Source organism: Globicephala melas, chromosome 12, assembly GCF_963455315.2.
Source record: "Globicephala melas chromosome 12, mGloMel1.2, whole genome shotgun sequence".
NCBI lineage: Eukaryota > Metazoa > Chordata > Mammalia > Artiodactyla > Delphinidae > Globicephala > Globicephala melas.
Window position 1 is genome coordinate 60,805,464 of NC_083325.1, and position 26,886 is coordinate 60,832,349.

The following is a 26,886-nucleotide window of genomic DNA, read 5'->3' on the forward strand; positions in this document are numbered from 1 at the left end:
CGTCACCCGGCCAAGCGGAAGGAAACTTTGGGCCGTGTGCGTGAGCTCTGCTTGCCATGGCGGCTGCTAAGAAACCTTTGGAGTTCCACGCCAAGCGGCCCTGGCTCCCGGAGGAAGCGGTGGAAGATCCGGACGAGGACGACGAGGATGCTAACGATGAAGCCGACGATGGGTTCTCCCTGCAGGAGGTTTTACGGCTTGGAGGCACCAAGGTAATGGCCTTGGACTCCAGGAGAAGGGAGACATAGGCGCGTGGAGTGGTCCCGCGAGTGGCGCGGGCAAGTGGCGCGGCAGCCCCCGAGCTGCAGAGTGGGAGGGCGTCGTGGACCCAGATCCCAGTTTCGAAATGTGCTCGGTGCGCTTCCCGCACTTCTTTCCCATTGCTCTTTGCAAGAGAAAAGTCGTTTAGAATTGAACGTTTTTATGCCGTGTCTTTTCTTAGGATGTAGGCGTCCTCTCATTTATTGACGTAGTATAACTGGCACTCCATCAGGTCGGAGAGGACTGACCTTTTTTTTGGTCCTGACCTCGTGGTATCAGTGTTTGGAACCCCACTGGTATTGGAATTTAACTTCTATTCTCACAAAGTACACCCACACGCTCAGTTTACGCCCAAGAAGCTCTCTGCGCTCTTGGAATTTACATCCTAATTAAGGCAAAGAAACAGTAACCAAACTTTGGAATACATTGTATATCAGACGCTGAGTGGAGAAAATTAAAACGGGGAGGGAGGATAATAAATGGAAGAGGCGTTACAGTTTTAAACGAGGTGATCGGGGGACCCATCCCCGAGTTTTCGAGCAGAAAATTGAAGGAAAGAAGGGAGTGAGCCTTTTTGGTTTTGTAGTTCCAGGAACAATAAAAATAGTGCAAGTGAGGTGAGAGGAGAGCAGTAAGAAATGAGGTCAGACGTGGAAGCAACCTAAGTGTCCATCGACAGATAAATGGATAAAGAAGATGTGGCACATATATACAATGGAATGTTACTCAGCCATGAAAAAACGAAGTTGAGTTATTTGTAATGAGGTGGATGGACCTAGAGTCTGTCATACATAGTGAAGTAAGTCAGAAGGAGAAAAACAAATACCATATGCTAAAACACATATATGGAATCTAAAAAAATAAAATGGTTCTGATGAACCTAGGTGCAGGACAGGAATAAAGACGCAGATGTAGAGAATGGACTTGAGGACACGGGGAGGGGGAAGGGTAAGCTGGGACGAAGTAAGAGAGTAGCATTGACATATATACACTACCAAATGTAAAATAGATAGTGGGAAGCAGCCACATAGCACAGGGAGATCAGCTCAGTGCTTTGCGACCACCTAGAGGGGTGGGATAGGGAGGGTGGGAGGGAGATGCAAGAGGGAGGAGATATGGGGATATATGTATATGTATAGCTGATTTACTTTGTTATACAGTAGAAACTAACACAACATTGTAAAGCAATTATACTCCAATAAAGATGTTTAAAAAAAAAAGAAATGAGGTCAGAGAGGTAAGAAGATGGGCTTATGTTCTGAATTTGATGGGAAACCTTAGAAGATTTGTAGCAAATATGTGACAGAGCTTTGCTTTTTATTAAATGTTTTGTTTTCAGACTAGACTTTCTGGGCAACATGGGGAGGGGGAGGATGAGCGATTAGAGGCAGGAGAAATGCAACTTACTGGGGCAGATTCAGTTTGCTCTGTACTTGGGTTGTATTTATTTACATCTTTATTGGAGTATAATTGCTTTACAATGGTGTGTTGGTTTCTGCTTTATAACAAAGTGAATCAGTTATACATATACATATGTTCCCATATCTCTTCCCTCTTGCGTCTCCCTTGTATTTAATTTTTGAGTACATAATGTATGCACATGTTACGAAAAGGTTTGTTTTGGTTTTTGCTTTGTTTTGTTTTGTTTAAAGGAGGGGGGTGCATGATGAAAAATCTTTCCCACTTTTATCTCCAGCCATGCAGTTTCCCTTCCAGGAAGCAATTATTTTTGTGTCTTCTATATCTTCCAAGCAAATACACACACACACCTATGTTTGTTATTTTTTACACAAAAGGTACCACACTATATAATATTTTAAGTCTTTTTTTTCTTACTGTTTTATTAGAGATCCCTGCACATCAGTATAAAGTTCTGTCTTTGGTTTTATGCCCATAACATCATTTTCTTAATTTATCTAACTAGCCATTTATTGTGGATATTTAAGTTGCCAGTCTTTTGCTATTTTAAATAATGCTTCAGTAAATAACCTTGAACATATATATCTTTTTCCGCATTTTTAAGTGTATGCATAACCTAAATTTATAGAAATGGAACTGCTGGGTCAAAGGATGTGTCTTGTATTTTGACTGAAGTTGACAAATTGTTCTCCATAGAAGTTGTACCAGTTTATACTTCCATCAACCATTTAGGAAAGTGCCTTTTCCTCCACCCTTTCCCCAACACCACCTGTCTTAATTTTATCTTTGCTTCTCTGGCAGATTAAAAAATAGATGTATCATTGTGGTTCTGATTTGGACTTCTTTAAATGTCAGTGAGGTTAAGCATCTTTTCACATTTTTAAAGAACCACTTTTTTTTTCTATGAACCGTTTGTTTATATCCTTTGCACATCTTTCTGTTGGTTTGTCACTTCCTTAACTGATGCATAGGAACTTTTATATTACATATTAAGCCAAATTACTTTGATATGAGTTGCCAGTTGTTTTTTCCAGCTTATTATTTGTCTTTTCAGTTTTTGTATATGTTTTGTGTGTAAGAGAATGATAAATATATCCATTCTTTTCTTTATGGACCCTGAGTTTTATGTCACATTTGGAAAGATTTTTCCCTACTCTGGAATTATTTTTTTATTATTTTTTTAATTAAAAAATTTTATTTTATTTTTATTTTTTAAAGTTATTTTTGGTACAGACCATTTTTAAAGTCTTTATTGAATTTGTCACAATATTGCTTCTGTTTTATGTTTTGGGGTTTTTTTGGCCACAAGGCATGTGGGATCTTAGCTCCGCAACCAGCAGATTGAACCCACACCCCCTGCATTGGAAGGTGAAATCTTAACCACTGGACCGCCAGGGAAGTCCCTGGAATTATTTTTTTAATTATGCTGTGCTTTCTCCTATTACTTTATGGTTTTATTTTTCACATTTAAATCTTTGATCTATCAAGTAAGTACTTTGGGTGTAGGTGGGAGCCTAGGCAATACTGTGATAACTCAATTTCATGGATAATTGATTTCAAGGATATAGGTATCAAACTAACTTTTGAGGTTTTAACTAAACTGTTGGATTTGTAACTTATTTTTAACTTATATTTTTATGCAGCAAGATTACCTTATGCTGACTGCTTTGGATGAGAATGAGGAAGTGGTGGATGGAGGCAAAAAAGGAGCAATTGATGATCTTCAGCAGGGTGAATTGGAAGCATTTATTAAGAATCTTAGTTTAGCCAAGTATGCAAAAGCTTTCTTAATTGAAGAAGATCAACCAGCTAAAAAACAAGAAGGCAGCAAAAAAGAAGCAAGAGTATCTAAAGTAGATAATAAAAAGCAAAATACAGTAGGAAGTGAAAGTAAGGTGAAAAATAAGAAGAGGCCAGAACAACATTCTGATGAGAACAGCAGTGCCATAACAAAAGCAAAGAGAGATAAGCAACAGGATATCTTTGAATTTTTTGAGAGACGGACATTGTTACTTAAGTCTGGAGGCAAATGGTATGATCTGGAATATAGCAATGAATACTCTTTGGGACCCCAGCCTCGGGATGTTGTGTCTAAGTACAAAACCTTGGCTCAGAAGTTGTATGAACATGAAATCAACTTATTCAAAAATAAGACAAATAATCAAAAGGGAGCCTCTTCTACCTGGATGAAGGCAATTGTGTCATCAGGGACGCTAGGTGACAGAATGGCAGCCATGATTCTTCTTATTCAGGATGATGCTATTCACACACTCCAGTTTGTAGAAACTCTCCTGAACCTTGTTAAAAAGAAGGGCAGCAAACAGCAGTGCCTCATGGCTTTGGATACTTTCAAAGAGTTACTCATTACAGACCTTTTGCCAGACAGTCGAAAGCTACGGATTTTCAGCCAGCATCCTTTCAACAAACTAGAACAGTTGTCCAGTGGCAACAAGGACTCAAGAGATAGAAGACTCATATTATGGTATTTTGAACACCAGCTGAAACACTTAGTGGCTGAATTTGTGCAAGTCTTAGACACTTTAAGTCATGATTCATTAGTAACCACCAAAATTCGAGCCCTTATAGTGGCTCATGAGCTTCTTTGTAACAAACCCGAGGAAGAAAAGGCCCTTCTTGTGCAGGTGGTAAATAAACTGGGAGATCCTCAGAACAGAATAGCCACCAAAGCCTCCCATCTATTGGAGACATTGCTTTGTAAACATCCTAATATGAAAGGAGTTGTGTGTAGTGAAGTAGAAAGACTGCTTTTCCGTTCAAATATCAGCTGCAAAGCCCAGTATTATGCAATTTGCTTTTTAAATCAAATGGCCCTCTCCCATGAAGAAAGTGAATTAGCTAACAAACTAATAACTCTTTATTTTTGTTTTTTTCGGACTTGCATCAAGAAAAAAGATATTGAGTCAAAAATGCTCAGTGCCCTTTTAACAGGAGTGAATAGGGCATATCCCTATGCCCAGACTGGTGATGACAAAGTGAGGGAGCAGGTTGACACGCTGTTCAAAGTGCTACATATGGTGAATTTTAATACCAGTGTGCAGGCTTTAATGTTGCTCTTCCAAGTAATGAATTCTCAGCAGACGATATCAGATCGATATTATGCAGCATTATATCGGTAAGTACCTACTATTCCAGTGTGTAAATGAGAAGTAATGTGGTCTAATATAACGCAGTGCCCCTCTGTGGGGCAATAGAAAGACTTAGAAAGTAGGATCTTTGGCCCCTCTCAGCAACCTGCTATTCACCAACTTTGAGTCATTTAATCTTTGGTTCCCTGTTGGGCATCTGTATTATATGTTTTGAATACGTCATTTATTATTTTTTATTTTGAGAAGTCCCCATCCTTGGTCCTGTATTTCTTTCCTCCTGTCCTTCACACAGCCATTTAGTCATTCATTCAACAAGAATTTTTTGAGTGTCAACTATGTGCTGGGCACTATTCCAGAACTCGGGATATAGCACAGTGAACAAAATTCGCACCTCTAGAGGCACTTCCGTTCAAATTGCGGAGGACAAATGGTAAACAAGAATGTTTTTAGATAGGAGGGTTGGGGGTTGCAGTTTTGGAATTTTTCTTAAATATTGGGATTAAGACTTTGGTACTAGATTTACTGAATTTTGCAACTGTCCTGCAGTGCACCCACTGAGGGCTGATATTTTGAACAGTTTGTACACTTGGGAACTGTTGAAGTACACCAACAAGCTATATATTTCCTTCTAATTCATTTTTCTAATTTTACATACATATATCTTGTGAGAAACGTAACATAGTGGTTAATATCTTGGACCTAAGCTACATGACCTGGATTTGAATACCAGCCATTAGCTTGCTGTGTAACTTTGGACAAATTACTTAATCCTCAGTAAAACCATATTGGTAAACATGATCAATCCCATTTTACTGTGCTTTTATTCATCTATAAAATGTCAAGGGAAGCACCTATCCCGTAGGGTTATTATGAAGATTACGAAACTTCCCCACAGTTACACAGCTAAAAAATGACAGAACTGGGATTTTAATAAGATTAAGGAGTTAATGTATTTGGAAACCCATGTCATCGTCAGTGTATGGTATGAATTTAACAATGCCCAACAACATAGTAAGTGCTCTGTACGTGCTGGCTGCTACCATTATCATCATCATTATTATTATTACTACTCACATACATTTCTTAAATTTAATCCTCTTAACAGCTCTCCAGGCTGTGAGGTACAATAATTTGTGCAAGGTCTCACAGACAGTATGAGGCCAAGTTAGGTGGCAAATCCAGGCCTACTGACTTGGAGTTCATGGTGTTTCATGGCCCTGATTGCACTGATACACTAAAAAGAATCTCAGAGGCCTTTCCACAACTCTTAAGAGTCTACAGTCTTTTAAAGTACCGTAACCCTAATTCCCTGGCAGTCCAGTGGTTAGGACTTGACGCTTTCACTGCCGTGGCCTGGGTTCAGTCCCTGGTTGGGGAACTAAGAATCCCGCAAGTCATACACTGTGGCCAAAAAGAAATGTTTTAATTTTTGTTTTTAAATAAAGCAGGGGCTTCCCTGGTGGCGCAGTGGTTGAGAGTCCGACTGCCGATGCAGGGGACACGGGTTCGTGCCCCGGTCCGCGAAGGTCCCACGTGCCGCGGAGCGGCTGGGCCCGTGAGCCTTGGCCGCTGAGCCTGCGCGTCCGGAGCCTGTGCTCCGCAACAGGAGAGGCCACAACAGCGAGAGGCCCGCGTACCGCAAAAAATAAATAAATAAAAATAAAGTAATAAATACTTTAAAACTTTTTTTAGTTTGGAAAGACTTCCAAGGCTGAAAATGTAGAGGTTTAGGATTAGGTTTTTTGGTAACTTTTGAGGGTCATAAGAATTTCTCATTTTTAGAAAGTGTGTGGAATCTATTGGAAAACATATTTCTAATATCCGTTTAACATCTCAGAGTTTAACACAACAGTCTAACATCTCTGAGGAGTACATTCCTAAACTCTTTAAATTACTGTTTGTCAAGAGCTCTCACAGATGGATTCCCTCAAAGGGCTTCTAAGCCTTTTTAAAGTATTTATTTTCTCTTGGTTTTATTAAAACTCCTTTAAATAAAAATTCCCTGATATTAGTTGAGGGGTAAAAGAAATGAAGAAGTGATTTGGTTTACAAAAACGTGATTTATCAAAAACTCCAGGAACATATTCTGGGTCAAATGGTGGAGACAACAACCATCTAAATTCTCTAGTTTTTCTCTTGATGCGTAATGGAACTTATGATTTAAAATGAGTGCCAAAATGGATGGCAATGTTGAAAATTCAAATGAGAAGAGAGAAAGTGGAATAGCAAAGATTATATGAATAACATAGACTTTCTCAGAATATCACCAATAGGTACTAGAATTGTGGAACTGACAAATGGGGAAAACTAGATATGTGAGCAATATGAAAATGCCTCACAAGGTTAAATATTTTCATTTCTGGTGTTAGTAGAAAAAAATTAAAGTGCTTAGAACAAAAGGATTGATTCCACTTTTGGAGTGGTTATCTGGAGGATTGTATTAATTCTGGGTGTCCTAATGTCTGGGGGTCCAGACCATTTGGAGCATCTCTAGGATTCAGCAAACAGGATAAAGAGAGAATTTAAAAATTATTGTATGAGATAATATCTCAGTAGCCTGCAGAAGAGAGACTTTGGGGGAGAGAAGGACAAATAATAGCTATAGTAAATGGTCAAGTATTTGAAAGGCTGTCGTGTAAAAATATAATTAGGTTATTTTGTTGTGGGTTTTTTAACCAGTTTGTTGACCTATAAAATTGTATGTATTTAAAGCATACAACATGAAGATTTGATACATGTATCTATTGTGATGATTACCATAATCAAGTTAATTAACACATCGATCACCTCACACACATAGTTAACTACTGGGGGGAGGGGTTGAGAATGCCTAAGATGTATTCTCAGCAAATTTCAAGTACTCGATACAGTATTATTAACTATATTCACCATGCAACTGAACGCTTACACCCTTTGACCAACATCTCCCCATTCCCCCACCCCCTACCAACCTGTTCCCTGTTTCTATGAATTTGATTTTTTTTTTAAGATTCTACATATACATGACATTAGAGTAGTTGTCTTTCTCTTTTTTTACTATGCACAATGTTCTCCAGGTTCATACATGTCACAAAAAGGGCTTCCTTCTTTCTTGTGGCTGAATAATAATCCATTGTGTGTATATACCACATCTTCATTATCCATTCATCTGTTGACACACACATAGGTTGTTTCCATACTTTGGCTATTGTGAATAATGCAGTGAATGTAGGAGTGCAGATAGCTCTTTGAGATACCGATTTCATTTCCTTTGGATATATGCCCTGAAGTGGTATTGCTGGGTCATATGATAGTTTTATTTTTAATTTGTTGAGGAGCTGCCATACTGTTATCCATAATGGCTGTAGCAATTTATATTCCTACCAACAGTGTACAAGGGTTCCATTTTTTCCACATCCTTGTCAATGTTTGTTAACTCCTGTCTTTTTTATAATAGCCATCCTAACAGGTGTGAGTTGATATCTCGACGTGATTTTGATTTCGATTTCCCTGATGATTAGTAGTGTTGAGAGCCTTTTCACGTACCTTTTGGCCATTTGTGTGTCTTCTTTGGAAAAACGTCTATTCAGGTCCTTTGCCCATTTTTAAATTGGATTATTTGGGAGTTTTTTGCTATTGTATGAGCTTCCTAATATATTTTTTATATTAACCATTTATCAGATACATGGTTTGCAAATATTTTCTTCCATTCCATATGTTGCCTTTTCATTTTGTTGATGGTTTCCCTTGTTGTGCAGAAGGCTTTTAAGTTTTATGTAGTCCCACTTGTTTACTTTGCTCTTGTTGCTTGTGTTGCTTCAGAAGGCAGTAGTAAAATTAATGGTTGGAAATTACACAGGAGCAAATTTCAGCTGTGGATAAAGAAGATGTTTTCTGGCAAAAGTGAGTTGTCCAAAATTGGATTGTGCTCCTAGAGTGAGAGTGAGCAGTCCTCAGTCACGAGAGATATTGAACAAGCACTTGCCATGGAATGAACCACTTACTCATTCAACAAATACTGAGTGCTTATTAAGTGCCAGGCACTGGGGTTACAACAGTGAATAACACAGGCACAGTCCCTGTTCCATTGGACTTTGGGGGAAAAAGAGAAAGGAAACAAAAGGTGTTAAACTATAAAGAAGATAAACGTGGGACTGAGATAGAGTATAATGGAGGAACCTATGGATGTGCAGACAGTTGGAGAATAGCATTCTGGGCACAGAATAGTGTATAGGAAGGATTTACACAGGTAGTACATTGAACAAGAGATTCTCACAATTCAGTATTCTACTATACATGTACAGTCTTCACTAGAGCCATGTGGAGGCAGCCTCTGGTCCCCCAGCTAGTAGGTAGTGATGCAAGGATAAGAACCCTGGTCTAGTTGACTGCTTTCATAGGTCAGTTTTCACTGTTTGGTTTTGGATTAGCCTTCCATGTGCAGTTCTTTATCTATATGAAAAGTTATACTGTTAGGGCTGTGCCCTGTTGGTCTAGAGAATAGAAAACCACTTGGAAAAGAGAAAAGAAACCACACACAAAAAAGAAAGTCGTGCTTCTGTGGCTTTTCTTCCCCCTGGTACTACCATCACTCTTTCTATTCTGGTCATTGACTTCCATCTTCCATCTTAGGGCAGAAATGGTCTCTTGTTCTAAAATAAGCAGCAAGGTTATTCCAGACTAAGATGAGGTTAGTAGTTGCCTCTAGTAGTTGCTGGGTATGGGGATGTTTTATGAATACACACAATCTCGTTTCTGTTTTGCAGGAAGATGCTGGATCCGGGGTTAATGTTGTGTTCTAAGCAAGCCATGTTTCTTAACCTTGTCTACAAGTCTCTGAAAGCTGACATCGTGTTGCGGAGGGTGAAGGCTTTTGTGAAGAGGTTACTTCAAGTTACATGTGAACAGATGCCGCCATTCATATGTGGAGCTTTATATCTCGTGTCTGAGATCCTTAAAGCAAAACCAGGTTTAAGAAGTCAACTAGATGATCCTCCGGTATATTTTACAATTGCTTTTTAAATTGAGTGGGTTCTGAAATATATTTGGTATTTTTCTTCTTTGCTTCAGTGACAATAACTTAGTTAGTTCTCTGGAGCAGAGTGTGAGTCCTGGAATTAGACTGACCTGGATTTTAGTCCCAGGTGTACAGTTTACTAGGTGGGCATGTTGCTTCACCCCTTTACACATAAGAAACTACCCTAAAATGTGATTATATGAGATAGTTACAGTTATAGAGCTAATAGATCTCTTAAGCCTATCTCCTCAGTTGTGAAATGGACATAATAGCACCTACCTCGTAGGGTTATTTACAACAACTCAAAAATTCATTTGAGGGCTGAATGCTTTCAAAGTCTCAGGGATTCTTGGCTCAAAACTTAACTCTGTTACATTTAGGAATAAGAATGTGGCCTCCTCTCATTCTAAATTCCATTGATGGAACTTTCACGTTTCATCAGAATTGCAATAAACAAATCTTCAAAACTACTTCACGTAATTGAATACTTTTCTCATTGATTAACCCAGATTCATTAAACCATTTTTTTTTTAGGAGTTTGATGAGGAAGAAAATTTTATTGACATAGGAGATGATGAAGAAACAGAAAAATTCACTGATGCAGATAAAGAAACAGATACAGATACCATGAAAAAAGTTGAGATGGAAGAAACTGTGTCTGAACGTCATGTGGAAACCAAAAAGTTAGAGTCTGCTTCTTGGGTGCACTTTGATAATTTGAAAGGTGAGTTTCTTAAATCTTTAAATTATTTTCTTGAATTTTTAAACCGAGGAACTGGATTCCCCTTTAATCTTAATAGAAATTAATATTATACCATTTTAGAAGTCCTCAATATTGCTTTATTTTAGATGGGAGCACTCATAACCAGATATAATTAGGATCCTAGAAGTAAATTTTTAATATAGTGAATCATTGACTTACTTATGAACAGTACTACAGATAATAAATACATCTTTTAAAATAATTTAAATCTTAGAAATTAAAGCAGATACCTTTTGGAGCTGTGAAGATTTAGTGAGAAAAATGTGGCCATGTTAGATGCACAGTAGATCTCTTTTCCTTCAGCTGAAGTGTAATAAGTTTATACTTTTGAATGAGTTTTAGTTTCTTGATCTTTATCTGTACATGTAAAGGCCTCTTGCATGGAACATATATGAAAACAACACGTGTGTACACAAAGTTTGATTTACAAAGGTATTTGGTTACATATTGTGAATAATGAGGAACTTGTGGTTACTTTGTTCAAGCATCATGTTTACCCTCTGTAGTTCCTTAAAGTAATGTTTTAGGATTGAAAACATTCTTGATATAGAAACTATGTTTTCCATACACACAAACTGAATTAAGTCTATTAATAGACTATTAGAGCCAAAAGAAATCTTAGAAATGCAGGCTTTTCATTTGAGGCTGTAAAGAAAAGCACACTAGCCTTGAGGATCAAGAAAGGTGCCAGACCCATTTCTTCAAACTTGTTGTGGGACTCTGGTTCAAATTATTTCATCTCTCTGAACTTTAGTTTGCTTGTGAAGTATAAAAGAGAAATATGGTAGCCACCAGGAAGTTTTTAAAAGAATCCATCAGTTGCCCTGAAGGCTAAATTGGGAATAATCCTTTAGAAGGATGACAAGCACGTGCATTGTGAAGTAGACAGTTCCTTGCGTGTTCTGAAGTTTCCTTGTTTTACATTTTCTAATCCGGAGTTGCTAAAAACATGAAGAAGATAATATAAAACCTGTTCCAAGTGAGACTTACTTCTGGGCATAATTTAATGACAAACATTCAGTGTACTGTAAAGCTCCAAAAGAATTTAGACCTGTTTCATCTTCAGGTCATTTGTCATCTTAACACTTATGACCTAATTGACCGAGAAATGGGTACCTATTTGAAAGGGGATAAATTTTGAAGGGGAGCTTTTAGTAGTTGGGATAAATATGCTGCCTGGTTTACTCAATAGCAAATGCTAGCTTAGGTACCAAGATAAATTCTGGTGGCTTGGAGTTTTTATTCTAGGTAGGATGCCTGGCTAACTAAAAATGCTGATACTTAATAATTGTCAGTGACAGCATTGATCCCGGTGGGTGTAGTGACCTCTTGGGCTAGGAATAGAGCATTTGAGAAATACTATATTTGTGTTCTCAGGTGGCAAACAGTTAAACACATATGATCCATTCAGTAGAAACCCTTTGTTCTGTGGAGCTGAAAATACAAGTCTTTGGGAACTCAAAAAGGTAAAATAATTTCAAATTGTCTCTTAATTCAACTGTGCTATATATTTGCCCCCATGGATTTAACACCTTGAAGTTTCCATTTTTCTTATAAGTGATAAATATAGGAGTTTAGTTATTTAGACATTAATTGGCAGAAGAAAGTAATTTGAAGTATGTCACCTGGCTGTAATGCCTTATAACCCATATTTCTGTTGCCTCTGAAAAACATTAAATTTACACATTTCTACATTCACGTGTAGAAAATCTTAAATAATGTGCATGCAAAATAAGGATGTTATACATGGCTATAAGTAAATTTTGCTTTTTGTAAGCACACTATTGCATACAATGGCTCTGTAAAATGGCTAAATTTTGCTTTATGCATTAGATATCTCTGAAAGGTTTTGTGATAATAGAACTTTTTGCAAGCAAAGTTACTTTTTAAATATGTGAGAGGAACGCATATTTCTAATAAGCTTTCTATGATTTTTTTTGCTAAAGCAAGTGTCTACCCATGCAGACTCCTGTGGGTCCCTGACACCTTGTTAGCGAGTCTGCAAAGTCACAACTACTTTCATAGTGATACCAGGACATTATTTGCCTTTGTCACTATTGACAGTGGCACTGATGGTATTAAAGAAATGGATAAAACTGCTGGTGCCTTAAAGCAAATACAGACAGTAGTACCAAGCTGCACTCATGGGCATTACATTCTTCATTGCCATATACTTGCAGCCGGGGAAAAAAGCCAGTATCACATAAGAATGATGAGGCAGGAAAAACTGTTGATTTTATTATCTTGACTCCAAAGTACATACATGTCTTTTTAATGTTCTGTGTGTATATATATAAAACAAGAACACATAACACACTCTGCTGCAGACCTAAGTATGAGGGTTGTCTCATGTCTCAACGAAAAGTGCCTGTGTAGTTGTTGGAAACTCAGCTAAGCTGTCTGGCTGACAGGCTGGTCACTCAGACTTGGGTATTTGGGAGATATTTTCTTGAAAATGAATGACGTGAACCTGTTACTTCAATCAAAACAGCTGACAGTATGTGTTGTCAATGATAAAGTTCAAGTTTTTAAGCAAAGGTTAAAATTTTAGAACTCCTGTAACCACCATCTTGAGCTTAACAGTTTCTCGATACCTTTTCTGATTGAAAGGAGTGGTGATACTAACAATGTGATTTTTGTGATACTGAATGAAATGTGACCAGCATTTGGAAGAATTGCGTAACTCACAAAGTCAGTATTTTCCATATGACTAATACACAGTGTTATGAAGTCAAGCATGGATAAAAGATCCATTCACTGTAGACCAGTTAATTTTAAGTAGCAAGTACCAAAAGCTGATTGATAGGGTTTCAGATTCCATACTGCAACTAATCTTCAATTTTTATATAGTATCAAAGGAAAAAAACCCACAATTATATGAAAGACTATTGGTTAATCCTCTTTTTTCCAACTATATATCTGTGTGAAGCCAGATTTTCTTCATATACTTCAACTAAAATAACATGGAATACAGAAGCAGATATGAGAATCCACTTATGTTAAACCAGACATTAAATAGATTTGTAAAACTGTAAAATAATGCTACTTTTATCACTAATATTTATTCTGAAAGTTATTTTTCATAAAACATTTATATTAATATGTAATAGGTTTATTGTTAATTTTTTTTATTTTTAAAATTTTCTTATTTTTGGCTGTGTTGGGTCTTTGTTGCTGTGCACAGGCTTTCTCTAGTTGCGGCGAGTGGGGGTTACTCTTTGTTGAGGTGCACAGGCTTCTCATTGCGGTGGCTTCTCTTGTTGTGGAGCACAGGCTCTAGGTGCACGGACTTCAGTGGTTGCAGCACGCTGGCTCAGTAGTTGTGGCTCGTGGGCTCTAGACCACAGGCTCAATAGTTGCGACACACGGGCTTAGTTGCTCCACAGCATGTGGGATCTTCTTGGATCAGGGCTCGAACCTGTGTCCCCTACATTGGCAGGCAGATTCTTAACCACTGCACCACCAGGGAAGCCCTATTGTTAATTTTAAATGAACTATAAGTGTTTAAAATTTTTCTGTTGTAATTTCTAATAAGGTAAATATCAATAGATATATCCCACTTAAATTACGGAAGCTCTTGAGGTACTTGATTTTTAAGTATATAAAGTGTTCCTGAGACCAAAATTTTGAATCACTCTTCTGATGTATCGGCTTAAGTTTCAGTTTTTTGTATTTTCTTAAATAATCTGCAACTGTGGTAGGAGTTGACCTTACTTCACATTTTTCTTTTTAGCTTTCTGAGCATTTTCATCCCTCTGTGGCCCTTTTTGCAAAGACTATCCTTCAGGTAAGTCTCAAATATTCAGAAGACAAGAAATTAAAGAAAATAATCCAGTTTTAGATAATAATTAGTCAGTGTTTACTAGATAGAATCGTGTACATTTTTCTGCTGTTGTAAAGGAGCAATGACTTGTTTGATACAGAGCAGCAGATAATTCTTCCCACTCTGAGATGAATGGAAATATAGGATATTACAAAACCACAAGAGTTATTTACTACATCCTGGCTTTGCTCCTGAAGAAAGATTGCCCTCCCCTTTCCCTTTTGTCGTGTTTGCCAGTCGGGGTTTGGTTCCTGGTTAATGGTTAGATAACCTACATAATACTATTTGACTATTCATAAAATCAGCAGTGCATTGTAGAATATGTATGAGTGTGTGTTTAATTTCTTCAAGAAAAGAATAACATGCATGAGAGGGATATTTGAAGGGTCTTTTATTGCGTATTTGTGCCTTCGAAGCAATGTAATAGATGTTTATGCTTTTCTTCTTGTTTTTTCTCTGGATGTATATATATAATTTCTTAATTCCCTCCCCCTACCTTTCAGGGAAATTATGTTGAGTATTCAGGGGATCCACTACAGGATTTCACACTAATGAGATTCTTGGATCGATTTGTATACCGAAATCCAAAGCCACATAAAGGGAAAGGTACGCTTCTATTTGATGAATTTTTTGGCTTTCCCTGTTAATATTCAATAAACAACATGAGCATATATAACTAGGTTTTACATTACACTGTCTTGATTTTACATTTCAGAAAACACAGACAGTGTTGTGATGCAGCCAAAAAGAAAACATTTTATGAAGGATATTCGTAGTCTTGCTGGTAAGTATAAAGCCTGGACGGTTGAACCTGACAACAGTACAAGTCAGTAACACATAAATTGTGTTATTCTTTGCTCTACTTTATCAGAATAAAACCTAAGCACCAGAGATATTATCCATCTTTGTTGCCAAGATTGGTACGCATTTTCAAGTTTACTGAGATTGGGCCTTTTTTTTTTCCCAGAAAATTTCAAACATATCCAAAGCATATATACACAAGTGATATGATGGACCCCACCCCACCCCACCCCTAACCATCACCCATCTTCAACAATTAGCATTTGCCATTCTTGTATCATCTATAGGTAAAGCTATAGCTTTATCAGTGACACTGCCCCCGCCACCCCCCATATATAATTACCTTTTACAGCTCAGATCGTTTTAAGCTCTCTAATGGGCTTGGTGGAAATACCCACAACAGATTTTGTCACAGAGCCTCATTTTAAACTTCTTTCAACAGGTATTTAGTACCAATCTTGTGGATCTAATTCTGCTTTTGTATTCACAGCAGGTATTTCTTTACATACTAGATCCCAGCTCCTTTTTTTTCACAGTCTAGGGTTCAGTTGCAACTTATAAATCATTTAATTTCTAATTAACTTACATCACAGAGGTCCAGAGACAAAAGGACTTGCCCAAAGTTAGAGTTGGAATCAGAAGCCAAATACTCTTTTAACCAAGATGAGCCTGAAATTTTTATTCTGATGAGGAAACACTAATATATTGTAGTTCCTTATTCTTGTTTCTTAGTTTTCCTCAGTATTAAGTTAAATTGTGGATACTTCTGTGTTTGCTTCCTATTCCCAGAATGGCAGGCATTGTTGTCATTTTTCCAAGGTGAAAAATGACGAGTTTAAAGTGATTATTAAGAGAACTCTTTTGAGTCTTTGTTTCTCTTGAAATTTGGATCCTGGATGCAATTGGAGGACAAGAGAACCCTGTTCTTTCACTGTGACGCACTGATGGCTACAAACTGTATTGTAGCCGATGAAGTTTCAAATGTTGGTTTTCCTCCACACAGACTTTTCTAGAGGTTGTCCTTCGCACTATAAGATGCCTTCTGTCCAGGGACTTCCCTGGTGGCGCAGTGGTTAAGAATCTGCCTGCCAGTGCAGGGGACACGGGTTCAAGCCCTGGTCCAGGAAGATCCCACATGCCACAGAGCAACTAAGTCTGTGCGCCACAACTACTGAGCCTGCGCTCTAGAGCCCATGAGCCACAACTACTGAGCCTGCGTGTCTAGAGCCTGTGCTCCACAACAAGTGAAGCCACCACAGTGAGAAGCCCACGCACCGTAACGAAGAGTAGCCCCTGCTCGTTGTATCTAGAGAAAGCCCGCGCATAGCAATGAAGACCCAACACAGCCAATAAATAAATAAATAAATTTATAAGATGCCTTCTGTTCAACTTCCTCACATTATGAGACTTTAGAGAGATTCTAAAGAATTATAGGTATTCTGTATTTAGTCTTAAGAGCTTGAATAACATAAAAAGAATTACTTAAATAAAATTCTTAACTTGTTTTCCTAGTTAACAGTAAGGAGTTCCTTGCAAAAGAAGAAAGTCAAATACCAGAGGATGAAGTGTTTTTCTACAGGTAATATATTTAATACTGTTTCATTTGGAGAACTGTTAAATTTAAAATTTTTAGATTCCATAAATGCTTTGTTAACATAGGCCTATCTTGAAAAGGGCGAACGATATGTCAATCCATTTTTGTGAGGGGTGTTTAGAAATGTCATTTTGCTAATGTTGAGATGTATAAATGAAACTAAAACAAGTAAATTTGAGGGTTTTGTTTTTAATAATTTAGCATAAATTTTAAGAACCTTGACTTTGAAAAAAGTTTTTTTACTCTAGTAATTTTCTTACAGGCTTAAATCTGTAACTCATGAGTTATTTGTCCAAAACATGGCTCTGCGTAGAATTAGCAAAACACTGCACTACTATGGAGATAAGTCCTAAACCTACTAGTATTAAAACTAATGCCTTGTAATAGTAAAGGAACTATTATCTCATCTGGTTGATTGGGTAATTGGGTTCGATTTGGTTTGCTCCTTTTTTTTTTTGGCAGCACTGGATCTTCGTTGCTGTGTGCGGGCTTTCTCTAGCTGCAGCGAGGGCTACTCCTCGTTGCGGTGCGCGGGCTTCTCATTGCAGAGCACAGGCTCTAGGTGCACGGGCTCAGTAGTTGTGGTGCACAGGCTTAGTTCCTCTGCGACATGTGGGATCTTCCTGGACCAGGGCTTGAATCCGTGTCCCCTGCATTGGAAGGTGGATTCCCAACCACTGCGCCACCAGGGAAGTCCCTGGTTTGCTTTTTTTAAAAATTTTTTGTGTAAACAATTTTGAGGCTATGATCCCATCTGCAAAATGCTGTTTCACTGTACCCTGATAGAAGAAAAAGTCTAACTGATAAAATACTGTGATTACAGGTCATTTAGAGCCCCAGTTTCTAATATTCGAATACTTGTATCATTGCAGTCGTGCTGATGCTAAAACAACCTTTTACGGTGCCATTTAATTAAGACGAGTTAAGGTGTTTTTATGAAGAACCAAGCCTAAATCATTGAAATTTACTATACTTCACGTTTCAAAAGTTTTGAACTGTTTTGAATTCAAAACTAGTTTTTCTATAATAAATACCGATTTTAGTCATTTATATCCAGCTGAGTTAACAGTTTTTACACTTGTTTGTGACACTGGCCATAGGTGCTTTGATTATAGTAAAATGGGCCCTATGATAAAACTATCAAATATATAACATGCATTTTATTTTAGGTATTATAAAAAAGTTGCTAGTGTTAAACTGAAACAAAAACGGAATGAAGATGAAGAAAGTATAGAAGATGTGGATGATGAGGAATTTGAAAAGATGATTGGTAATTTGTTTACCTTTATAATCCACAGAGTTAGAAAAATTTTATTGGAATTTAGACTGAAAATAAAATGGGAAATTAGATAAGCTTACATTGAGCTCACATGTTGCATATCATATTACACCTACTAAAAATAAGCACATAAATAGTTCTAATGGAGTAAAAAGGTCTGCAATTGCTAAATATTGTTTTATTTGATATTTTCCCTCTTTCCGTAAAAGAACTGTAGAAAGAAGCTAAAATTAACTGGAACGCATTTAGTTTAGGGATTTAATTAAGGTCAGCATATTCATGGGTTTGTTTAGATTAATAAAACACCAGCAGTGTCAAATGTATATCATTTTGGTGTTTACTTATCATGAACAGCCAAATCATGATGTGTTGATTGATTCAAATATAAGACATGTCAACTCTGTTATTCCTTGCTACGTCTTACAATTTGTATATTGTTCTCTGGCAGACACGTTTGAAGATGATAATTGTTTCACCTCTGGAAAGGATGACCTTGACTTTGCTAGGTAAAATACTTTTCTTCAGTTCTTTTTTTTAACTTTTCCCAGCATTTCTCAAATTATTGTCCCTCGGAACAGTGGAGCACAGGAATATGTGTTGTATAGGAGAAAGGTATTAGGTATTGAAGGAAGTTTGGGAAGTGGACACAGTTCTTTCATTTTGGACCTTTATAATGCCCGTTAGTATATTAAATAAAGGCTCTGAGCTGTCTGTCACTCTCCTTTGAATTCTGTTAACAGCCTAATGCCCTGCTGGTCACCAAAACATACTTGAGAAAACAAAGTTCTCTTTTACATTTCAAGTTGTTGTTTTTCTTCAGCAACATGAAGAAGAAAGCAAAAGGAGCTAAGGATGACTTAGAAGATGAAGATTCAGAAGATGAGGACCTTGGTAATTTGGATGATGATGAAGTTTCCTTAGGAAGTATGAATAAAGAATTTAGTGAAATTGAGGAAGATGGAGGAACATTCATGGATGTGTTAGATGATGAAAATGAGGGCATTCCAGGTAAACTTTTAAAATATAAGACAAAAACAAACTGGAGCTTTCTTCCTCGGCATAGGCTAGTTTTTCTGTTGAAGGCTTTTTAATATTACCCTGTATTCAGATTAATACTCAGATCAGACAGAAATTTAAAGAGGACCTTTTTTCTCCTCTCATTTGAAACTGAAGGGTTTTTTTGTTGTTGTTTTATCAGCAGTTGAGTTTCTGTTTTGGGCTTTTATTTTAATCAGCAGTGAGGCTATCTGTGCTATACCTGTCGAGCTGTTATATTGCCTTTTTAAAATGTTGGTAATGGTAATTTGTAGTTTTTAAAAGTTAATCAATATTCATCATCATAGCCCTATAGCAGTTCTACTGTTTTCTTAAATTGCTTAATAACAGCGGTGTTTTTTTTGGTAACAGAACTTGATGATGATGTCAGCTTCAAAGTCAATAGTAAGAAAAGCAAGAGAAAAGGTGCAAATGATTTTGACTTTGCTGGGTCATTTCAAGGTAAGAAAATGTATTGAGTCTCTTTTAAACCTAAGCAATGAGTATGGGAAAGCTATTGTTCATTATCATTTTGGGAAATTAACTTTTCTAATGGATAAGAAGTCTTAAACATATTTTCAATATATGAAAAACGTTGTTTCTCACATCCACCTTCAATTATTTTTTCTTCCCAAATTCACTCCTCTCATTTAAATAGCTCTAGATCATCATTTCATTCATGTTTAAACCATTCAATAATATGTAAGCCATGGATTTTCCATAGACACCTGTTGCCTTTTTCCTTTTCTCTATCAACTCTTATCCTTCCCATTTGACCCATCTAAAAACCCATGCTCTTTATTAACTTCATTTTCCTTTTTTAATGAGATCTGCCGTGACAAAATGATTATAACCTCAAAAATATATAAAACAGATAGGAATTTTTAAAGTATATGATAACAGATTATGTCTTTTAGTGTAATTTCTATGGTGCTAATAAAAGGAAAAAAGTACTGTATCAGGTGACAATATTAAGTTTTTGGTAAAAATGTAGAAAGCACAATAAATGTTTTATGATGAATTTTATTCCAAAGTGGCTCTAGTAGAGACATTGATGTAGAGTTTTAAGTATTGTTTCAGGTAAAGTGAAAATGGATAAAAGCAATATTTTTAGTTAATATAGTTTTAGATAGTGTGAGTTAAAATGTAATAAACATTAATGAACTTAGTTAGAAAACAGAAACAGACTCACAGGCATAGAAGAAAAACTTGTGGTACCAAAGGGCAAAGGAGAGGAGGATAAATTGGATAAACAAGGTCCTACTGTATAGCACAGGGTACTATATTCAATGTCTTCTAATAAACTATAATGGAAAAGAAAAAATGTAATAAATATTAAAAATAGATATTTTACTATATTATCTATTTTGAAAGGTTTATATGTTAAGAATTATAGGGGAGTTTTTTTTAAAGAACAGGTTTATTTTGAGTAGTAAACAAAACTCCATTTATCACATCATAAACAAACCTTCCATCAGTTTCTTAGAACGAAACCTCTGACTTAGAGTTTACACTTAAATAGTCTAAAATCCATCCATGTCAACTTTAGAATTGTAATCTTGCCTGATACTGTGAAATAGGACGAACTTTGATCGATGGTCAAATCTGAAAGACAAGAAGACACTGTTGTCACCTGAACAGTCCTATTTAGGATATTAACTTAAAAAAAAAAAACCTTATACTAACTTTTGAGTTATTTTTCTGTCTTTAAATGCCAGCTACCTAATGATACTAGAAGATAATTGTAATTGTGTGTTTTAACCCAAATATATATTTTTAACAAAACTATGTTGAAGATTATATTTATCCAATATCATTGGATTTACAATTTAATAATCTAGACTTATACTTTTTTTTAAGGACCAAGGAAAAAAAAAAGAAATTTCAATGACTCCAACCTATTTGTATCTGCTGAAGAGGTAAGGCTAATGTACTACTTTAAGCACTTAGCTATTCTATTGATATTGTTTTTTAAGTTTTCTAATACATGCATCCCCCCCTTTTTCTTTCAAAGTTTGGCCACCTGTTGGATGAAAATATGGGATCCAAGTTTGATAACATTGGCATGAATGCCATGGCTAACAAAGATAATGCAAGTAAGTAACTTGAATTTTTATTTAGGTTTTAACTTCGAATTAGGTTAACTAACTTAGGCTTTAACTTAGAATTTCTGAAAATCTGAATATTTCTGGAGGACCTTTTTTTGTCGTTTTTTTTGTTTTTTTTTGTTTTTGCGGTACGTGGGCCTCTCACTGTTGTGGCCTCTCCCGTTGTGGAGCACAGGCTCCGGACGCGCAGGTTCAGCGGCCATGGCTCGTGGGCCCAGCCGCTCTGCGGCATGTGGGATCTTCCCGGACTGGGGCACGAACCCGTGTCCCCTGCATCAGCAGGCGGACTCTCAACCACTGCACCACCAGGGAAGCCCTGGAGGACCTTTTTATAGTAAGAAGGGATAAATGGTTCCTCACAACCTGAAAAGAATGGCTTTTTCACCTCTGTCTGCAGAGCACATGGGATTAAAAAGTATTTATACTACAGAAAAAGACTACAGCCTACAAAAGTTACTTTTTTTTTTATGGAAGCAGGTTATTTTTATATAATATGAATTTGCTAAGTAACTTTATAAATATAGGCATTTTAATTATTTCTGATATTGATAGTTACTGGCTGCTCTTCTTTCACCAGTAAGTGTTCAGGGGAAATAAAATCTGTGAAGCATTTGTTCCTTTGCTGTAAATAGTAAATCTTTGACGGTAAATATGGAAGGAAAGCAACAACCGAGGAGGGGTTTACATAGTGGATGGGAAATGACTGTAGGTCATGGCAGACTGGAAGTTCCTGTTAGGATGTTTGGTGGGGCCTCCAAGAGTCTACAATGTGCTTATCTTTTTTCTCCCTCCTCAAAGGTCTCAAACAGCTTAGGTGGGAGGCTGAACGCGATGACTGGTTACACAACAGAGATGTGAAAAGCATCATCAAGAGGAAGAAAAATTTTAGAAAGAAGAGGCCAAAAACCACTCAAAAAATTAAAAAGCAAAGAAAATGAGTGTTTTCTAAGTAAATTACAAGTTAAAATTCTACTTACTCCTAATTTTTGCTGTTCAGCCATTTTTCTTGATCTTGCTCTCTGATGCCATACATTCCAGAGTGTTCAATGGATTTGTAATAAACTATAAATAGAAATAGCTGTCATTTATGAAATCATGTAAAAGTGTTAAAATTAAACTATATTGAGAAAAAAATCAAGATTTTTTCCCCTTATTTCTACATGGTAAAATGAAAAGGATGACAGTAGGATACATGTGTTGTATATAAGCTCTAGCATCTCTGCTAATCATTGTAATGAACACTATTTACTAAGCATTGCTTTATACCAGATACTGTGTGAAGTAATTACATAATGTTATCTTGTTTAATCCTTACAACAATTCATGAGATGGGCATCATTATCTCTACTTGATGAGAAAGAAAAAGCTCGTTCGCAAACCAGAGATTGGTTTTAAGTTTTAAGCTGTGGATTTGATTCCATCACACTCAGATATGTCTCATTCCAAAGTCTACATTCTTAACCCACTGGAAGAATTAAGAATCCAGCCCATTAGCTGGATTCACCCATTGGCTAACTGGGATGAGAATTTTCTCCACTGTGTTCTCAGAAGGAGTGAAAATAGAAATGAACAGTATTTTTGGAAACTGGCATCACAAAATTAAGAAGCCATTTAGCCCGTAATTGGTCATAAAGAAACAATTTATAAAGGTTACCTGAAGAAGTTGTTTTGTACTCTTAATTTCACTTAAGGAAAAACATACCTTCCAAGATGAAAGGGAATTTCTTGCTCATTGTTTGCCTGAAATCTAAAGAAAAGTCTTAAAATTAGGCATGATTAGAAATTCATTGTTTTAACACATGGAGCCATAATTTAGTGCTAGCTTTAGGGTCTATAAGATAGGAATCCTATTAGAAATTTGTGTTAAAGTCCTTGGTAATCCAGGAACTGTATCTTTTTAAATAGGGTGTAAATTGCACTTAAACCTTATATGTAGCCTTCCCTAGTTATTTTGGAGTTTTTAAAACTTGGCCTATATATATGATGTAATTTATTTTGAAATGGTACTTAAAAGCAAATTTTCAGTGTTAATGTGAAATTCCCTTGTGTAATTTTATAAACTTTTTATGGATGCCATTTTACCTTTTTAGAGAATTAGACGTAAGACTTCACTACACCCAATTTTTGAAGTGATCTTAAACTTTACTTTCCTTTTAAATACTGTTTGGATGTTTTCTTTTATGCCCTTCCATCCGTTAAGAAGGCAAATGACAAGTTTCAAAGATGGCCACCACCCCAGGACTACTATTCCCTGCTTTAGGGAAAGAGAAAGCAGCACTTTCTGATTTTAAAAGTTGAAGGCGCTAATATAAAATTTCCCCCACAAAATGACAAAGCACTTTTGGTGATGGCCAGTGGCATGGGAAAGGCTTTTAGTGGCTAGTATTGATGCAGAGGAAGCACTCTGCTAGCTTGAGAAACTGGTTACTTGACAATTCAGCTATGCTACCTCTTGCTTTTTCAGTCTTACCAAACAATGAGGTGTAATGGGCAGGCTGGATTTTTTCCATCTGTGCTAAGCCAGACCAAGGACACTGCTCTATGCCCCTCATTAGTAAAATCCATGGAAGTATGAAACATTTTCCCTAGTCTACAAACAATTTTTTTTTTTTTTAGGGAGAAGAGTAATTTATTCTATAATAATTAACACCTAGCTTCTTCCCCTTGTGCCTATAAAATGGCTAATATCAATACACTGAATCTGAAAAGGCAGTTTCTCTAAAGAAGCCATTTAACCTAAAATGCATTAGCAAACTGTACACCCCCCTACAAAACACTAATTTCTGAATTATGATTACCTTGGCTTGTGTTCATCTTTTTAAACAAAAAATATGCTCCAAAAACGCCCACAAGTTCAGCTACTAAAACTCCTTTAAAGATCTTCTTTGCCAGTGGATCCATAGTACGGGCCATCCTAAGTTTAACAATAACAAATAAATGTAAACCTGAATAAGCATATACAAGCTTAGTACCACTTCTATAAAAATAACTCCCAATTCATTCCCATAGTTTGAATGATTATATAGGAATAAAACCCTAAAGTTACCGTATCCTTAGTTGTATTAGACATGTCTCACTTTCCTAGTTTTCAACCTCCATGCCTAAGGGGCACAAGTGAACCAAAGACATGATTGGAGAAAGCACAGCGCGGAGACAAAATGGAAGGCATTGTGAAAGGAACTAACAGTTTATGGAACTGAGATTTTTAAATTGCTTAAGAATATAGAATGGTGGGAGTTAGGGTAAAACTTTTTCTTAGCTGAACTAGGAATTAAATAAGATATGATCTAATGGGCACAATATGTGAAGTTCTTTATGAAGTACCCTACAAAAGTATGGTTATTCTGCAAGTCGTTGTACATGTTTTATAGTTAGAAGTTTTCATTTATTTATACAACATACTGAACTATGTGCCACAGTTCTGGGCATTTTATATAAAGTTGAGCAATAAACTGGTTCTTGTTCCTGAGGAGCTGCTATTCTAAGCTGCAAACTAATTACGTCACCCAAAGGGCTTGTTAGAAATGCACATTCTTGGGCCTCAGAGAGCAATTCCCCAATCCCCAGGTTCTGATTCAGCAACTCTAGGGTTGGTGCCCAGTAATCTGCCCTTTTGCAGGCAACTCCAAGTGACTTGTATACAAGAGGCCTCTGGACCACATGAGGGAACACTGACCACCATCACCCAGTAAGTGGCAAAACTAGACTTCAAATCTTGATTCTCTTCCTATAATTAAAATAAAAGCCAGTAAGAACGAAGGGCTTAAGTCTTTATTCTCTTTCACTAAAGCAAAAGCTAACAAGGAAAGGGCTATATAACAAGTGAAGAAAATAGCATATATGACTTACTGAATATATGAAATGTAAACCCAAGTTGTTGGTTTTTTTTTTTTTCCTTTTGTCTGTGCCCATCAAAGTCAGGAAGGACAGGAGAACAGTGGTTTTTAAACTCAGGATTTCAACACTGTCCTGTGTATGCTCTGTAACACTTTTCCATTCTCCGTGTGAGGTGGCACCTCCTCTCTAATACTCTACAGCTCCAGCTCTCCCGCTCATTCCATTCAATTTTAACTCCTTTTCGCAATGTCTGAGGGTGGGCATAATTAAATACCCTACTTTGGTAGGATTATCCTACTAATATTGTAACCAGGTGTCCCTCCCCGCCAGCCCCCAGGTTCCCTTCTCTCATTTTGATAATGTGATCACCCTAGGGACTAAAAGATTAAAACTTTATTATTCTTACCTAAGAGAAGTGAAGTGGAGGGAGTTAAAAAAGAACTTACACATAACCAAGAGGCGGTGAGGGAGTGGGAGACTTGTTTTGCTTTGTCTACTACTATGCTGTACATAACTGACAGGAAATAAGCCATGATCAGTACAGGGAGCTCTCCTGGGGTTATTTTTAATGTTCAAAGGGTGAAACACAAAACAAAACAAAGCCTGCCTGCAGTCAGATCCACAGTGTAAGGACTCCAAGTAGAATTCTGCTTTGTTTTGTTGGGAGAGAGGATAAGGGTTCAAAAAACAAAGTCCAAGTAACTGTATAGTAAAGCATTTACCTTTCTTAAAAACGGATATACATACATTTTACATTCCAACTCCCTCAACTTCAGAAAAGGTGTTTATAATGACTGATAAAACCCATTTGATAAAGACCACCAAAGGCATAGCCATCCACGACAGGTTACTAACGGGCAGAGACGGAGTTAAGACTAGACAAGATTTTGGAGAAGGATGGAACTCAGGTGAAGTTTAAAATAAAGCAGTCCTTTGATGGGCTCGAAGAAAAGCAGGGCTGTGTGTCATGAGGTTACATCACACTGGGCTGAGAAGCTGACTTAGGGTGCACAAGCTTAAGACAAATGTGCAATGTTTGCGTCCGAAAACGCCTCGTCTATGCACCAAAGCTGGAGATCGACGCGGCTCAGCATCTCCAGGCAACATTTCAAACAGCGAGGTCTTTCCTCACACTCCAGATGTGGGACAAGGTCTCCCTGCTACGACCCCGGGTTCAATTACAAGGGCACTTTTTCCAGGTTCCCACGGTCAAGCGCCAAGCAAGCACCGACGCCTCCGAGAGTGGCCTCGGGGAGGCTACCCGCGATCCTCAGCCCCTCGCGGCCTCCGCATCTCCGGTGCCCCGGCTCCAGCCAGCTCCCCAGCTCCCCCGGTTCCCCCCCACACCCAGCTTCTCGCCCCCACCCGGGCTCCCAGCCAGGCGCCGACACACGCGCAGCGCAAGCAGCACTGCACCGGTGCCGCGCCAAGGTCATTGAGCGACCCGGAAACACTCGGGCCGGGCCGGCGCCCCTCCGGCGGACGGATACAGTGACACCGAGTGTTCTTCGTATCGCCCCAGAACTCTGCCGAGGTCCCCCCAAAAGCCTGCTCTGCTCCCCGCTCTGAAGACCTGCCAAGGGAGGCAGCTGAGCGAGCAAGAGACCCGCACGTGTACCTTACCTGAGGCACGTACTCGCCGGACTGCGCAAGCTCCAGGGCTGGCAGAGCCCCGCCCCTCCCGGGTGGGGCCCGCCCCGCCCCGCCCCGCCCCGCCCCGCCCCGCCCCGCCCCGCCCCGCCCCGCAATCACCCGTTACTGTTCTCTTACTAAAAGTCTACCCTGACTGCAGGCTGCTTACATTGTTTTATTTAATCCTCCCAACAACTTTGTGTCATGATAGGTGCTATGAGTATCTCATTT

At 37.7% G+C, this 26,886-nt stretch overlaps 2 protein-coding genes across 4 annotated transcripts; one reads left to right on the top strand and one right to left on the bottom strand.

The window, feature by feature from the left end:
- The first annotated feature begins 20 nt into the window (after positions 1-20).
- CEBPZ (CCAAT enhancer binding protein zeta) lies at positions 21-22,320 on the top strand. Of its 2 annotated transcripts, XM_030857920.3 has the most exons (16): positions 21-212; positions 3,324-4,813; positions 9,533-9,764; positions 10,318-10,507; positions 11,924-12,012; positions 14,280-14,333; positions 14,873-14,975; positions 15,085-15,153; positions 16,683-16,749; positions 17,934-18,034; positions 18,492-18,549; positions 18,864-19,051; positions 19,451-19,540; positions 20,939-20,997; positions 21,093-21,174; positions 21,985-22,320. In XM_030857920.3, exons 1-16 carry the CDS (start codon positions 57-59, stop codon positions 22,122-22,124), a joined length of 3,168 nt encoding a protein of 1,055 aa, XP_030713780.2. In that variant the 5' UTR covers positions 21-56; the 3' UTR covers positions 22,125-22,320. The 2 variants fall into 2 exon arrangements, with proteins under 2 accessions (XP_030713780.2, XP_060165391.1); XM_060309408.1 differs by lacking the exons at positions 17,934-18,034; positions 18,492-18,549; positions 18,864-19,051; ... (2 more) ...; positions 21,093-21,174; positions 21,985-22,320 and adding an exon at positions 17,027-17,927.
- Positions 20,070-26,715, bottom strand: CEBPZOS (CEBPZ opposite strand). 2 transcript variants are annotated; one of them, XM_030857921.3, is made up of 5 exons: positions 26,647-26,715; positions 23,985-24,100; positions 22,889-22,933; positions 22,164-22,248; positions 20,070-20,683 (listed from the first exon to the last, which is right to left on the bottom strand). In XM_030857921.3, exons 2-4 carry the CDS (start codon positions 24,097-24,099, stop codon positions 22,166-22,168), a joined length of 243 nt encoding a protein of 80 aa, XP_030713781.1. In that variant the 5' UTR covers position 24,100; positions 26,647-26,715; the 3' UTR covers positions 20,070-20,683; positions 22,164-22,165. The 2 variants fall into 2 exon arrangements, with proteins under 2 accessions (XP_030713781.1, XP_060165392.1); XM_060309409.1 differs by lacking the exon at positions 20,070-20,683 and having other exon boundaries at positions 22,145-22,248.
- Between the last annotated feature and the right edge of the window lie 171 nt (positions 26,716-26,886).

What these genes read in the sequence shown, in the direction of transcription:
- CEBPZ (XM_030857920.3), top strand. Translation starts at nt 57, where the DNA reads ATGGCGGCTGCTAAGAAACCTTTGGAGTTCCACGCCAAGCGGCCCTGG. An exon ending in GGAATTTGAAAAGATGATTG is followed by an intron (nt 18,035 to 18,491) that starts GTAATTTGTTTA and finishes GTTCTCTGGCAG; the next exon opens with ACACGTTTGAAGATGATAAT. An exon ending in GGCTAACAAAGATAATGCAA is followed by an intron (nt 21,175 to 21,984) that starts GTAAGTAACTTG and finishes CCCTCCTCAAAG; the next exon opens with GTCTCAAACAGCTTAGGTGG.
- CEBPZOS (XM_030857921.3), bottom strand. Translation starts at nt 24,099, where the DNA reads ATGGCCCGTACTATGGATCCACTGGCAAAGAAGATCTTTAAAGGAGTT. An exon ending in AAAGATGAACACAAGCCAAG is followed by an intron (nt 22,934 to 23,984) that starts GTAATCATAATT and finishes ACTTTTCTTTAG; the next exon opens with ATTTCAGGCAAACAATGAGC. An exon ending in ATTCCCTTTCATCTTGGAAG is followed by an intron (nt 22,249 to 22,888) that starts GTATGTTTTTCC and finishes TTCTATTTATAG; the next exon opens with TTTATTACAAATCCATTGAA.